Raw genomic sequence first — 16370 nt, forward strand, 5'->3', positions numbered from 1 at the left:
TGATGATTGGTAGGAGTAGAGAGAACTAGCGGCAAAAATCACAAAGGATTTAGCCAAGAAGCTACCAGAGCAGCCAGAGAGTTCTGACACCTGGTTCATTCAAAAGATACCCGTCTTGTTTTCTGAGACAGCACAACCAGATCACTCAAAGCCTCGAATACCTGAGACCATGTTGGCTACAGGACAAGGACTGATGGAAGAATTGTGAACTGATAAAAAGGTTCAAAGCACTAAAATAAAGGAATGGTATAGTGAAGATACTACCAGTTCTTCAAGTTTTGATAACAACTCTGATCACGAGAGAGAGGAAATTCATGTCAATATTTGTGATAGAATTCAGAAACTCACTATGGAGTTAGAGGGTAGAAGAAGGTTTAAAGAAGCTCTATGACATGGGAGGTCAACTCAACCCCGACAAGTGTCACATAGCCGAGGATGAAGTGATCTTGCTTGGTCACAAGGTTTCCTATAAAGGCATTGAGGTGGATCCTTCAAGGGCAAAGGCTCTTATTGAGCTCCCCTCACCCAAGAATCTCAAAGAGGTCATATCATTCATTCAAAAAGTGAAGTAGATGTCACGCTTTATTCACTTAGCTTCGGAGTTGCTTCATCCTTTGCAAAAGTTGACACAACAAGTAAAATTTGCATGGTCTGATGAGCTTGAAGAGTATTTTTGTAACATTAAAGTCATTTTGTCAGAGCTACCAACACTCATGCCTCCTTGTTGGGAGTACACATTCTTTGTTAGCTCTAGTGTTGGAAGGGAAACAATTGGTGCTGTGTTGCTACAACACGATCCCCACAGTACAAGGATGCGACCCATCTACTTTGCTAGTAGGGTCATGAATGCTTTGGAGAGAGACTACACAGAAGCAGAACTCATGATGCTTTCTCATATTTGCGGTGAGAAAGTTTAGATCCTACCTGCTACCAAAACCTTTTGTAATTCTCACTGCAGAGAATTTGTTCCCTTGGGTGTCATCTCAAATGAATCTTAGTACTAGGATCTCAAAGTGGATTATGGAGTTGCAAGAGTTTCAATACTCTTTCAAGGTAGAAGATAGTGTGCGTGCACAATTGGCAGGGATTCTCACTTATAGGGTGCATGAAAAGGAGATTAAGGTGCCTGAGGTAAAGACCCTACCATTACCACCACCAAAAAGTATTCCTAATGCTTTTACCTTGTTCTTTGATGGAGCTTTTCGTCGAGCCACAGGAAAAGCAGGGGGAGGGCTAGTGTTGCTCAACCCAAGTGGAGAGGTGGTCATGAAAGAGAAGTTCAATCTACCAAGTTCAGCTAGCAACAATGAAGCAGAATACGACACACTAATTCATGGTTTGAAGATGTGCATTGGCCAAGGGATACAACGCCTCATGGTAAAGGGAGATGCACTTCTCATTGTTAAACAGATTTTAGGCATTTGGGCATGCAAGAATGAAAGCTTACGGACAAAAGTTCATGCCATTCGTAGATTGTTTAATCAATTTGAAGAAGTGCAACTATATCATATTCCTAGGAAACAGAATGAAGATGCCGATTTACTTGCACAGCAAGTAGTTACATGTGTTGAGAAAGAAGTGCAGGTCATCATGGTGGCAGCAACTGTCAAGCAACCGAGATACCAGGGATTGGAGTCATTGACTCCCATTATTAGCTACATTTTGGAGGGCGAGTTTCCACAAGACTTCACGAAGGCTCAGAAGAGGAGACTCATGAAGAAGGCAAGCGCATACCTCTTCCTAGAAGGCTCCCTCTATCAAAGAGGGAGGGATCAAGTATGCAGAAGAGTACCAACTATTGAGGAAATTCCAGCCATTCTAAAAGGTTTGCATGAAGAAGCATGTGGTGGTCATTTTGCCCAAGAATTAACTGTGAAGAAGATTTTGCTTGCGGGGTATGTTTGGCCAAGTCTGCATGTGGATGTCCAACATTGGTGTAAAAGTTGTCACAATTGTCAGGTAAATGGGAATAGAAGATTGGTTTATGGTCCAAGGCAAATTGTGCTTGCAAATGGACCCTTTGAAAAGTGGGGCATTGATGCTATGGGTCCTCTGCCTAGGACAAAAAATGGTAAAATCTACATTCTAGTGGCTGTAGACTATATGACTAGGTGGGTGGAAGCACAAAGTGTGGCAAAGGTAAATGAGAGGACAGTGAGCAAGTTCGTCTACACTCACATTTGTTGTAGATTTGGCACACCTTTGGAGATTGTTTCTGATAATGGTCCAGGGTTTAGAAAGGGATTGCTCACAGAAGTCTGTGAAGAACTTCACATTCTACATCGTCACAGTACACCCTACTATCCCCAATCAAATGGTTTGGTAGAAAAAGCTAATGGTGTCATTGCAGGCATCATTAGAAAGATGGTGAAAAACAAGACAAAGTTGTGGGATGACTTCTTGGATGGTGCCTTGTGGGCGTATCGAGCCACATATAGGGAAGCCACGGAGTTCACACCATTTCACTTGGTCTATGGTCAAGAGGCTTTACAGCCAATTGAGCTAAACATTCCAACAATGCGACTTCATGGAAAATCAGCACAAGATGATCAAGAAGCATGGATGGATCGACTTCTTACCTTAGCTAAGCTTGAGTGGAAAAGAGAATCAGCATATGAGTGCTATAAGAGGAAAGCCACACAGACAAAGGAGAAGCTTGACAAGAAACTGAAGGAAAAAGGCATCAATGAAGGAGATCTTGTGCTAAGGTATGACAATCGACTCGATAATTGTTTTGATGCCAAATTTGAAACAAGATGGCAAGGGCCATACATAGTCAAGAAGGCTTTCAATTCAAGTTACTATCAGCTTATGAACTTGAATGGTAAAGAGCACTCCAGGAAAGTAAACGGGTATCGCTTGAAGTCCTATTTGAGTCGCCTTCTACCGAAGGATCTACCAAAGATCTGTCAAAAGGCCACTGTCTCATGCAAGTATTGTTACATGAAGCATGAGTGTAACTCTAGCCAAAATTCTGAGGGGCCAAACAATAAAGATCTCGTCAAGGACTTTGAAGCACTCTCTTTGGAAAAGATGCTCTATGATGGTACATGAATATATATACCATCATCCAGGGGGAGGGCTAATGATAGCCGTTTTTCGGCTCTTTGTAATTGCCACAGTGAGTTACCTCACCCTACCAAAATCACCCAAACACTGTGGCTATCCCTACCATTTCACTGTACATAGGCGTGCGTGAGTCACGGGACTTTTCCCATATCTTCTTTTAAAACCCTCAATTAGCTAGTCATTGGGCTAGTTGAGCCAAAAAAATAAAAAATATAAAAAATATAAGTATATTATGACCCATGCGTATGTAAATATTTCTTTGTATATAGGGCCTAAATAAAAGATTTTTTCATAATTATTTTGGTATTTATTTAAATATTTCTACCTAGGTGTGTGTTATTTATGCTCTGTACATTGCCTCACCATTACCATAATTTTTCTTACCATTTTTCATACTCTTTATTCCATATAGAAATATTTTCATGTAAGCTTCTCTTATATTTGGTGTAACTCCACCCCAACAAAAATCCAAAAAAACTAGTTTTATTTATGTGTATATTTTTTCACTATTGTGATTTTTCCCTTCCTACATCTATTTTGTTTTTTTTCTAAGAAAATTAGAACACCAAAAATATTTATCTTTTTATGGTAGCCTCATAATGAGAGAGATTTCTTTTGACCCCTTTATATTTTTTCCACTTATATTATTTATATTTGACATGTACATATTTTTTAGACCCCTCAATATTTGATTTTCTTAGTTGTACTATTCACTTATATCATGATCTCAACAATATCTTCAATTATAGACCTACCAAATAAGGTCAAGGGTAGGTGGCATACATACATGCACTATGGAGGGCTCACTCTTGGAGGTATTCAAAAGAATCATCCAAAGAAGGACCCCACAAGGACCTTGTGCAGTGGAAAAAAAACGGTCGGTTTTGCTGAGTTTTTAAAGCTCACTTGCTCTCCGAATTTGAAAAGGTGATACAAACAAAAGTTGTAGCCCGTGGGCTGAACTTTTGCCTCAAATTTTTTCATATTTGTTTGAGCTACAAGCTGTGAGCTATGATTTTATTAGTGGACCCCAGTTTTCCCATGCTATGCAGCCACACTCTCTCTTCCACTTTATCATTTTCCTCTTTCACACACACTTCTCCACTCATCATCCCCACCTCTCTCACCACTCCTCTCTGCACCCTACTCACATTCTCCTCAACCTTGAAGAATAAGAGAAACCATGGTGAACTCATACTTCCCACACACAATTCCACTCCAAAATTGACCACCTAGTCTCGTTTCTCCTCCTCCAAATTACCTATATCTATCAAAAAAACCACAAAATTCAGCCTCTTCTCTTAAAAGACAGCATCATGGTGGTTGATTACTCAGCTTCAATTACCTTGTCTCTCAAGGAAGGTCAAGAGTGGAGAAAAAATGTACCGTCAAAGCTAGTGGACCGTCAACAAGCGTCAAAATTGGCCCTACTCAAGACACTTGGAGCATCAACCTTGTAAGAAATCCACCTTTTCTTACCTCTTAAGAGTTTTTCTTCCTTATTTGTATCCTACATGGATACTCCCATTGTAAATATCCAATTCCATTTGTAAATTAATACTAACTCTACTAACACTAACCCACTATGAAAAGTCCTATCACCTCCATTTCTCTCCTCTCTCTTTCCCCACCAACTTCTTGATAATTCCAAGCAAAAGAAATTAGATAAATTGCTGAAAATCTAACCCAACCATGGTTAGAGGAGTAACCCTAGCCTTCAAAATTGCTATAAAAGGAGGGTGTAGCTAGCACAAAAGGGGGAGCCATAAGCAAGAGCACTATGCTATAGCTTGAGAAGCCAAGCTCAACCTCTCTAGAAGGAGCTCTTGAGTGGAAGCTCATTGTCTTATGCATGTGCATGTGTTGTAATAGGGGATTAGCAAGGGAACTCTATGCCATTGTAAGAGAGAGAGTGATCATTCAATTGAGAGTAGGAAATCTATCATTTCTCCTACTAGTGTAAGCCCAATATTTGCTGAATCAAGGAGGGTGGATTTGGACTAAGCTTGGATACTTTGTCTCCCTTCCAACGTGAAGTAATGGACAACAATGATGCGTAAGTGTCTTGGTGTTTTTTTTGTTAAGTTCTTGATAGCTTGTCTCTATTGTTGTCATCAATCTAGCCATAAATCCCACATACTGTAAGAGGGCGACAGGGTGGAGAGGACTCCCCTGGCCTTAAGACAGTGATTGGGGTGGCTTTTCTTGTGATGTGTTGTGGTGTAATTTACTCAAGCTATGTTGAACAAATACTAATATCACTTTGATTGGTCATGACAGATTTGTAAGAAGGTATTAGTGCAACAAACACCCCCTCCCCCTTCTCTCTCTTTCTTACATATATAATTGTGTTTGCTTGATCATTGCCGATACGTTTCAAAGCAGCCCGAGCACTATCTCTCTCTCTCTCTCTCTCTCTCTCCCTCTCTCTCTCTCTCTCTCTCTCTCTCTCTCTCTCTCTCTCTCTCTCTCTCTCTCTCTCTCTCTCTCTCTCTCTCTTTACGCGTCCTAGTTCGCATCCAAAACTAGGTGGTGCCCCAAATTTGTGTAGGGTTAGGTTGCGGGTTTGTGTGTGTATTTGTTATTTTTTCCAACCCCAACCCAATTGAGCAGCATGGGAGCCTTGAAGGGTGTCTAGAGGTTGCTCTTCTTGTTGCCCGCCCCGGACCGCTTCACTACCAATCTCTGCCAGATATTGTCACATAATGTGCTTCAGCAGACTGCCAAGTTGAAGTCTCAGAATGTTTTCAAAGCTTGGTATGTTTGGTAGTTTCTTTACTGGGAAACTATTCCAGACGCCCATGCCCAGGTAAGAATGGCTTGGAGCCAGAAGCCATTTCCGGTCACCAACAATGTGGATTTATCGTCAACTGAAGAATCCCCAGAAAACTAGTTAGCTCTCACTGGACAAAAGAGAAAGGCAACATAGGAGGGAAGCTGGCAGTTCTAAAAGACTAAGAACGACACTGACCAAAAGCACTGCTCTTCTTAAGCAGTTAGAAAGTCAGATCCAAACAGTGTCTATTGAAAAGACTCCAGCTAGCCAGGCTGAACAACCTCTTGTCCAGGCCAGTGGTGGAATCATCCAGTTAGCAGGGCAAATTTTAGCAACCACTAGTATAGGACAAGACCAATCAAATAGGACCAGTGCTGAGCAGCCAGCGGATCAAATTGATAAGGGAAAAGGACCAGTACCTTCAAGTCCACTTGGAAAGGTTTCCATCCCTTATAGTGAAGCAGCCCTGTGTTTAACTAAGAAGGACATGTTACAGCAGCTGCAGAATCATCCTCTCAAAGGACACCTACTTCTGCATAAATCTGATTATACTACATTACCATATATGGCTCCTGTCATGGTTTATTAGCCAACTTCCTGTGACCTAGCCACAATGAAGGATGGCTGGTCTGTACTTATTCAGTCATCTTGGAACACTGTTGTGAATGCCATAGGACAAATGTTGGATGCTTCAATGTCAGATGATGAATTAACCAAGGTAAAAGCTGAACTAAAAGAGACTGAGTAGAAAATTGAAAAGCTGGAGCAGGAGAGAGGATCCCAGACCCTGTGCCACAGTATCGTTGAAACTCAGTCAGCTAGGACCATTCAACAAATAGAAAATAAGTTATCCAAGGTGGAGTTTGAGATAGGGACCCTGAGGGAAGAAAAGGCAAAAGCTGAAAGGGCTGCAGATAGATTGAAAACTCTATTGAGAATGAAGCGAGTTGATTTCAACTCATTGCTGACTAGTCACACTGCTCTAAAAGCCACATTAATGGAAAGATACATCTATAATAATTTGGTTGAGATATTAAACCCAGAAGGAAATGTTGTTTTCAATATGGATAATTTGAGGACTCTCATGGAAACAATGCAGAGTGATTTGCAAGACAAACTCTCTAAATATAATAGCGCTCTAGCAAATCAAGCTATCCTTGATTATAATGAACAACAGAACAACCTTGAGGAGGAGGATGATAAGGGAGCAGAAGAGGAAGAGAAGGAGGATGAATCAAAAGAAGGACATGATGATGATGACTCTCCTCCATCTCCATGTTGAGGACCTGGTACTGGTGGAGCGGGGGCTACAAGAGGGAATCAATCAAAGACAGACCAACCAAACCAGCATAAAGGTCAACATTCGAATGATCAACAAGTGGGAGACACAACCCAGCAACGCTGGGAATTCACCACTACACCAGTCACAGCACAGTATGGATGATAAAGGGAAAGGTAAAGCTGTGACTGAGATTCTAAAAGGTGATGAGCGACATTCATTACAACTCATCACGTTGAACAAGAGATTAAGACATCAGCAAGCTCCTATTACCAGGATGTATCTGGAGGATGATGATCTTATCACTGATCTGGAGCGATTTCAGTGACTGTATTTCGGTGCTAGGGAAATGGTTCAACATTGGAAATCAGCTGCTTTCCATGATCAGGAGGTGTGCCAATTGCGTGAGCATCCTAGTACAATACAACTGTTAGAGAGAGTGTCTGAATAAATACTAACTGCTGATGAGAACCTAGCTAATCCACATTGGCAGCGACATTCTACTGTAGATTTTCATTCCCTAGCTATCAAATTAGAGCTCCTGCTGGGGAATAGGCCGACATATAAATGTATGAAAGAGGTCAAAAGTCAACTAAAAGAGGTCTTAGTGCAAATACAGATTGCTAGGCGAGTTCTGGATCAGAGGGTGCGAGCTATTCTTGAAGATCAAACTACCACCAGCAAGGGGCCTCAAACTCAAATGACAGTAGGAGAACAGGCAATTGCTCTCTGGAGATTATTTCAGCTGGTTAAAGTTACCAGAAAGATGATGCAGTAGGAGAACCATGCTGTCCTCAATTTTCTAGAGTTTGTACATGATTCCTCAGTTCTCCTGTATGCGTTACCAGCAAGAGAAGCGGAGCTGCTGAGGTTTTTTCCAGCACTATATCCTCAACATATAGAACCGTTAGATCGGCTCACATACTATAAGATAACTGATGATCTTCAGAATTGGTATGAGCAATCAATTGTGGAATGGAAAATCTGGTAAACGCTATTCAATGATGCTCTTCAATTAACTGATTTCTAGGAATTAAAAGATGAGGTGCAGAGGATCAAGCTATGTATGGGACAATGGAAAACCCTGATTAGAGGTCTCACTAAGATCACAAATCTACTGCTGCAACTCACTGTTTAGTCCTCTAAAGTTCTTGAAAAGGGCATTACGACTAAACCAAGCCTAGGACCACAGTACAGAGAGATGGCTGAGATTCTCTTTGAAGCTAGGATTTAAAAAAATTGCATCTTCTAGAAGGATGGATCCATACAGCTTTGCATTGTCAGAAATTGGCAAGAACTCATCTAACAAAAGGCAGACGCACGCTCTATGATACCGAGACCAAAACTTATCATCCTCTCATGCCTTATGAAGTCGCAATGACCACAGAAAGGTGGGATCAGCTTGAGGAGGAGGCCATTTATAGACTCATTCCGAAGGAAAATGCTGGCACTAGGACTTATGACACACCATCAAGACCAAAGGGCAAAAGGAAGTGGGTTCAGTGGAAGGATACTGGGTAGTTCCATCTCAGAATTCGATGGAGGAATTTTCATGTCGTTCTCAGAATCAAACGGTGGATTTTCCTAGTCAGGTGTTGATATCTCTTTGGCTGGACACCCATGGAATTACAACTATAGGGGGGTCAAGCACTCAACAAGCATGAAGTATGGCATAAAGCTAGCAATACCACAATAGCCAAAAATGTCAGAAGAATACGGTCATGGGGAACATAGGCCGACTCATGAGGAACATCGGCCAACTCAGCAAGCATGCAAAGAGGTTCCTCAACACTTCAAAAGGATCAGACGGTGGATTTTTCCAAAAATTTTGGAGTCTTACCAAAATTCAAGAAAGGAGGGAAGGATGTAGATGGCGGAGACAGTCTCAATAGGTGGGAACTGGCTCCTAGAAGCCGACCGACGGACCAGTCAGTAATTACCATGGCCGTTACCACAGTAACTTCAAGGGGTTGTACTTTTGGGTTGCTTATCTTTTGACTTCTTACTCTTAGTTGTGCGGTTTTAGTCCTGAAGCTGTTCTTGAGCTACACTATCTTCACTTGTAATCCTACTCTATAATCCTTAATACAGTAGTCGAGTGTACTTCAGTCAGATATACCTTGTATTCATTCTTCATGAACTCTGAATCTGAATCTGAATCTGAATCTGAACACTATTTTCAGTCGTTCAATCTGTCTCTCACTTCAGCAGATGTATTTTAGTTCATGTAACTACTCCAGTTCAATTTCTATCTTCTCTTCCAGTTCTACTGACTAAACTAACGACTTAGCAGTAGCTGTAAATTCTAACACTCGAATCAGCTATCTAAATAGATCAGCTCCAAATTCTCAGTGTAAATCGGTCAAAGATCAACACAATGAAAAGTTGGGGGGCTCAAATGTTTCTAACTCTGGAACCCTCACAGGAGTAAAACGGGAAAAGTGTCAATGAACAAGATACTGGCAGGATCTAACCCATTAACTCACTAAATTTTTTGCTCTAACATGCGGCAATACAACCTATCTATCAAGTGTGTCATGAGATGATACGGGGCAAAAGAGGGAGCGTGAGTCAGATGCTGACTCAAAAGGCAAGAAGAAGATGACTACAGAGACAGAAAAACCCTTTTTGGTGATACAGGAAACGTCAGTACTACAAGGTCTCACCTCAGACTCCAGAGCTCCTTGCAAGGCATGACACCCTCATCTTCTGGGCTGTGGTCAATAATCCAGAGGGCAACAAAATGACCTAGAGTGTTACTATCTAGCCAGGAGTTTGCTGAAGTCTTCACTCATTTGGGACTCATAGGTATCAGCAGATTGCCAATGAATGGCATTGATATCCTTAGGGTCTATGAGATGATGGAGAACCTTACAGAAACAGGCCTCACAAGAATCACCGACCTGCAAGGTGTACAGATGGAAACCCTTGTCACAAAAGAAGTTGTTTGAAAAGCTCTAAAGTTGCAAACAAGTCCCTATCCAGTAAAAAAAAGGGACTCATATGACCTTAGCAGACTTATTCGAAAATCCCAAGAAGACTGGCAATATGTATAGTCAAATGAAGAGTTCAGTATTGGCAGATCAGATAAGAGTGGTCCAACACATGTTGAAGCTACCAAAACAACAACGTCATAGAGTCCCTGACATTTCGTTTGCACATGTTGTATATGAAGGAAGACTCAAGAAGGTAAACACCGAGAAGAATTGGAGTTAATTTTTCCACCAAGAGATTATGGAGGCATCTAAGAAAAAGACGCATCAAAAGTATCTAGTATGTGGCGAATCTGATTGGGGCATCTACCCACTCATGATAATTGCATACTATCTGATTGGGACATCTATCCACTTCTTTCAGACCATTAACGGCAAGAGCTTCAGCAAGCACCCCAAAGAAGAAGCAAAAGAGGGACTTCAAGAAAGAAAAGACAACATCATCCACGACTACCCCCTCAGAATTTAGAGTTGATACCAAAGATGAAGAGGATACAGCGGGGGATTTGTTGGGAAAGATGCAGAGAACTATAGAGACTGTGCAAGAATTATTAGCAAAGCGAAAGACAAAGGAGTCAACTCCTCCAGAGCAACCTCCTACGGACGAAGAGGAATAAGAGTCTGAGGATGAAGGAGAGAAACTCGTGAGAAAGGAAATAAGAACAAAGCATTAAGACGACCCCCTACACATAAGAGGAGTTGTCTATAACTGTTAACATTGCCGCGAAAAAACAAAGGAAAAAGGAGAGAGAAAAATTTGTGCGGGCGGTAATAACCGTGGCTATGAACGCGGTACTGGTTTCTCAGCAATAAGAAAGGTAATAGTCACGGCAATATACCCGTTGCTAGTATCGCTACCTTTGTCATTGTTATTACCGCGCTTAATACCGCTAAACGCCAATTCAAAAATAAAGGTGCTCATTTGGGCCACCCAAATTGAGCACCTTTATTTTTTACATGCATAAAACAATAAGACATCAATTGTTTTTTGGAAGAGTATAAAAAATACCAAAGAGCTGAAATTGAATTTACTTTACCTTGATAATTAAAAATATAGAAGATCAACCATGGATGCTAGCAAAAGAAGAATTAGATAAGGTGAAAGGTACCATCGCCTCTATTCGCACACCAACAAGATACATGAGGTCGCTAAAGGAAGTTTTCACAAAAGCGAAGAAGGGTGGAAGCGTTCAATTGTATGGGTTGAAGTCCCACGATTGGCACAAGATGCTTCAAGTAATCTTCATGCTCCCTATTCTATATATAGTTTGTGTGTATGACTATCACTCACTTTCCCTTTCCTTAATTTACATTAATGTAGTTCATTCTGTCTGTGAGTATGTGTATATGTCGGGACAAGAAAGTCAGGGATAAGGTACAAAACTCCACTCAACTACACCTTTTTTATGTACATAATAATTTCAACTAGCACATAGTGTATCCTTGTGTGTTTTCTTGCAGATTTGTGAGCTCCAAGAAACTCGAAATAGATGCTATCCCTGCTGCTCAAACACTTGCAATAGAAATTGTGTGCACCATTGAAGATGCATTTCCTCGATCGGTCCTTCTTAGTCAAATTCACCTCTTGGTTCACGTGGTGGAGGAGATAGCTATATGTGGAGTAGTGCATGCACGATGGATGTTCTTGTTAGAGAGGTTTTTGAAGACTCTCAAAGATTTTGTGCGGCTACGGTCTCAACCAGAGACATGTATGGCCGAAGGGTGGATTGTTCAAGAGGCATTTGTTTACATATCAGAGTATTTGGCACAAGTTTAACCCTCAATGTCTCGTTTGTGGTCAGACGAGGAAGATGCAAGGATGACTTCACACTTGACAAGTGGAAAGGCGAAACTACTTAACATGGATATGAATCTATCCCAAGTGGTCGATAACTTTTGCATTCTCAATGCAAAGATGATGACCAAGTGGGTGGATTTGTGGACAGTGGCAAAGGGCAGGCATTTGCAAGAGAGGGAAGCATGGAAACAAGCACATGGAGGGAGGAGTGCACCCCCAGTGCCTAAACACCTTGCATGTTTCCCAGATCTCATTAGTGCAGAGTGGATTCATGAGAGAATGACCGAGGCAAAAGAGCTCAGAGAAGACATCACCAACAAAGAATGGGAATATGCATGAGGTTGCATACCAAAGGTAGAGTACTCATATACCTAAACAATATTATCTCGCTATTTCTTGAAATTATCTTTAATATGTATTTGATAAATTAATATATTTTTCTATTTTGTAGTGCCTTTCCTTTAACTCTATGTGGTCAAAGGGTTGTCACTTTCGTACGTACCACATTGACAAGCTAGAACCACCATGGATTGTGCCATCATGGGCAACTTTGACACAGACAGTGATGAAGCCAGGTACTGCGGAACTATTGAAATGATACTAAAGGTTAATTTTAGAACCTTTCATAGCTTCATCTTCGAGTGCAAGTGGTTTGCAAATGTGTCTAGACGACATGAGAATGGCCTCTACATGGTGGACTCTAGTGTGCATCACACAAGGAGGTATGACAATTTAATTTTACCTCGCAATTGTGAGCAGGTGAGCGACATGTACCTTTTTTATTCTTATTTACTTGTAGCGTTAGTTATACCAAGGTTACTCACTTTGATCTTCTACTTTATAGGTCATCTATATCCCAGCAATCCACCAACAAAAACTTTGGTTCGTAACTCCCGTAACACCTCGGGGGAGAACCATTTTTTCCACTAATGAAGTGGAGACTATCTTCAACCCTCTTCCACCTCCGACTTTGGATGAGGTGGAAACAGAGGAGAGGGAGGTAGATGAATCAAGTCCGATGGCAGCAAATCTTAGCGAGGATGATTTTCATGATGATGAAGATGATGCGATGGAAGATGACGAATTCGAAGATGATGAAGCTGGCAATACATCCACAAACGACAATTCCGTTTCTCTCTTTATTGATTTAGGAGCCATGGGCTTAAAATTGGATGATGCTTCATGTAGAGATCTTTTGGAAGATGATTCATAAATATTTTGTAGTTATGAAGTTTTTTGGTCATGTAATCCATTCACCACTCTCTCCCCCCTCTTCCTCTCTTTAGATTTGAGAATATGCTCAATTAAGTTAATCAATTGACAATGGTTATTTTAGTTGTAACCAATTGTAATCGACTTAAGCTGAGTTCATACGAGGCAAGAGGAAGAAAGGCTTTCTGCAGGTCTACCGCCACCTCGTCTGGACGGTGTTGGAGGAAGAAGAGATAAAAAAAGCTAGAAAGAGGTGGAGAGAGGCCATCAACTCTTCCGAGGGGTGGGGTGCCGAAAGAAAAATGGCGGGCGCGGAGGAAGATGATACCTATTGCACTTATATCCCTCGTCTCCTTCTCCCCCCTCTTTCTCTCTCTCTCTCTCTCTTTCTTTCTCTTCTTTAATTTTTATTGAGAGAAGAGAAACACCAAAATTTGAATGGGGAGGGGTTAAGCCAGAATTTGAAAGTTTAGGCGCTAAATTTGGGCAGCGGATATAACGACGGTAATCAGCACGGTAATAACAATGATAATAACAGCGGATAAAGTCGTGGTAATACTTTAAACACAAAAAAAACCCTCCCTCTTCTCTCTTGCTCTCATTGAATTTACACCTTCTCTCTACAAAACGCGGTAAAACAATGCGGTAAACACTTGGAGATTTTCATAGTGCTACCCTCACACAGCCCACCATAGTCAGAAGGAGAAGATACACTACAACAAGATGATGAGCTTCCAAAGCTACATGTGATCTGCGAAGGTCAAACTCCTGATAGAGAATCACCATCTGTTGAAGCACGTGAGGATGTTTTAATCCCCTTTCCAAAGATAGTGGATTATGAAGATTCAAAGGCAGAATCCTGGTCAGATCTTCCTTCTCCATTGCCAGAGATGACCTTTCCTGAGTCATCCACATCAACTAAACATGTCACACCTAGCCAACAATTACCAAGTGACCACCCATTTCATGAATTGATGGCAGGCTCAAACCAACAACATGAGCGGATACGTGAATATGCAAAAATGGGAGCAGCATGGCTAAATGCATCATTTTCAGCTCAGCGAGATGAAAGCCTGTTTCAACAGTTTGAATTACATCCAAGGGCTAGTGCAACGCCTTCAGAAACAACAGAAATGATTGATGTAAACTTAACATTGGCACCTCCAACAACCACCACTTGTCCCTCAAAGGCCACATACACTACTCCAATCATGGCCACAACTCCTATTGAGTCAGAGGATTGGGAAGTGGAACTATTGCAAGTAATGAGAAAAGCCAAAGAAGCCCAAAAGACCACAGCTACCCGCAATAGAGAGCTAGTGGAAGTCAATCAAAGTCTTATCACTGAAAATCAGAGACTTGCTCAAGAAATGGAGGAGGCCAAGGTGAAAATGGAAGCAATGCAGCAGCAGCTCCAAAACATACAGCAAGAACTACAGAAAGAACAGGCAGAGCACGAACTCACGCAAAAGGCATTGAAGCTTTCCCGAAGAACCAACCACAGAATGTATGAGGTGTGTGATGAAGTAATGCAAAATCGACTTTCTATCCCCACTTTCTCGAGACAAACAGAAGGGACAAGTCGGCTCCAGTCTTCAGATCACTACCAATTAATGCTGCAAGAAAAACTCCGTCTGGAGAGAGAGAAAAGTCAAAGGATGGAGCACGGCTAGAAGAGCTGAGGATGGCCCAAGGGGTTCCCCTCATGGAAATGCCAGCGCCTGAACAGCCAATGGAAGCTGCAGCTAATGTAAGGACTGATATTCAGAGGCCAGCCAGTGTGGCACAAGAAGAGTGGGATGCCTGGGACGATAACCAAAGGCAATCATGTTGGGAAATACTACAAGCAGGCTATACACCAGAAGAGACAGCTGAGGCTATAAGAGCCAGCATACAGGTCAATGTGAGTGAAGATCAGCAGACATTGCCTACCGCTCAGTTAGAAGAGCACTATGCCAGAATAATGGAAGAAGAAGCCCAGCAACGGGAAGAAATAAGGCAAAATTTTCCAAAGGCAAGAGATATTGACACTCTCTATGCGCATTTCTTGCCCCATATCCCCTATATTTACATGCAGGTGCAACACAGTATACGCCGTGATTCATTGATGCCAGATTGCCCTGAGCATAAAGTGGGTGGATTTCATGATAACTGACGCAGGGGTGGAATTTGCCACGCCCAGCCTCCTGAAAAACCAACCCTTATGGCGTTTACAATATTTTCAGAGTCATCCAAGATCATTGGAAACTTACAGTCATGCTCCTCAGTGCCGCAGAGCGGATCCAACCTATTGCCCTATCCCTCGGCGCAGGACATGGTCTGAATTCTATGATGTCACACACACAGGCCGTCGCAAGACATGGCTGAACTATCCAAAGCTACCGGCACCAACATTCCACGTCTATTTTGTTCAAACACTACAGGCAGCTAAGGCCCAATGTGTGAATGTGCCAGATATAGCTTGCAAGATGCTGGAGAAAATCGCAGACATGCCGATAGAACTGTCTACAGCCTTTCAGAGAGAATATATGATGCCGCATCAACTCAGCCACCCACCCATTTACTATGATCTATCTCAATACCCTTTAACGGCGCTAAACAATATCTATGCCAGGGTCATCCATCTCCCTGTCCGATATTCGATGACATTTGAAGAAGCCTGTTAAACAGGGTTTTTTGAGTATCCAGGAGCAGTGTTCTCTCCCTATGAAATCTATGTCTACAAGCGTTATCAAGCTCATCTGCAATCACTTTTGACATTGCCTAGGCACAGGCAATAAAACACGAAGGGGGGAGATGTACGGGAATTGGAGCAACGCCGGAAAAGCGAAGAGGAGCATCGGCCACATAATAGTTTTTCACCTTTTTGGGCCTATAAGGCTTTGTAAAACACCTTTTGTAAATATAAAGGGTAACCTAGGATGAGTCGGATGTATAGAAGGTATTATGATTATTTTTATCTTTTGAGCAGAATATGGCACAATAAAACCTAGGTATAAAAGTGAGAGGACATACTTTTTGTTTAGAGTTTTCATTCTTAGCAAGAGTAGAGAGCTTGGAGAGCTTGTGGAGAAGGTGAAGTACAACATTGAGAACCCTACCTCATATGTAAGTATTGGAATGCTCGTATGAATGCAAGAAGCTATATCTTTTCCCCTCTTATCATGTGTGAGTCTCTTGCAGATCTGTACTCTTGTCTCCCGTAAACTTTGAATGGTGATAACTTGTGTCTACGATGTTTAA

The 16370-nt window shown here is 41.7% G+C and overlaps 1 protein-coding gene across 1 annotated transcript; it reads left to right on the top strand.

Moving 5' to 3' along the window:
• Nucleotides 1–14017: 14017 nt before the first annotated feature.
• Nucleotides 14018–14800, top strand: LOC147433455 (uncharacterized). The gene has a single exon (XM_086491316.1). It carries the CDS (start codon nucleotides 14018–14020, stop codon nucleotides 14798–14800), a length of 783 nt encoding a protein of 260 aa, XP_086347442.1.
• The last annotated feature ends 1570 nt before the right edge of the window (nucleotides 14801–16370 follow it).

Source organism: Adiantum capillus-veneris, chromosome 19, assembly GCF_014529385.1.
Source record: "Adiantum capillus-veneris isolate H3 chromosome 19, ASM1452938v2, whole genome shotgun sequence".
Lineage (NCBI taxonomy): Eukaryota > Viridiplantae > Streptophyta > Polypodiopsida > Polypodiales > Pteridaceae > Adiantum > Adiantum capillus-veneris.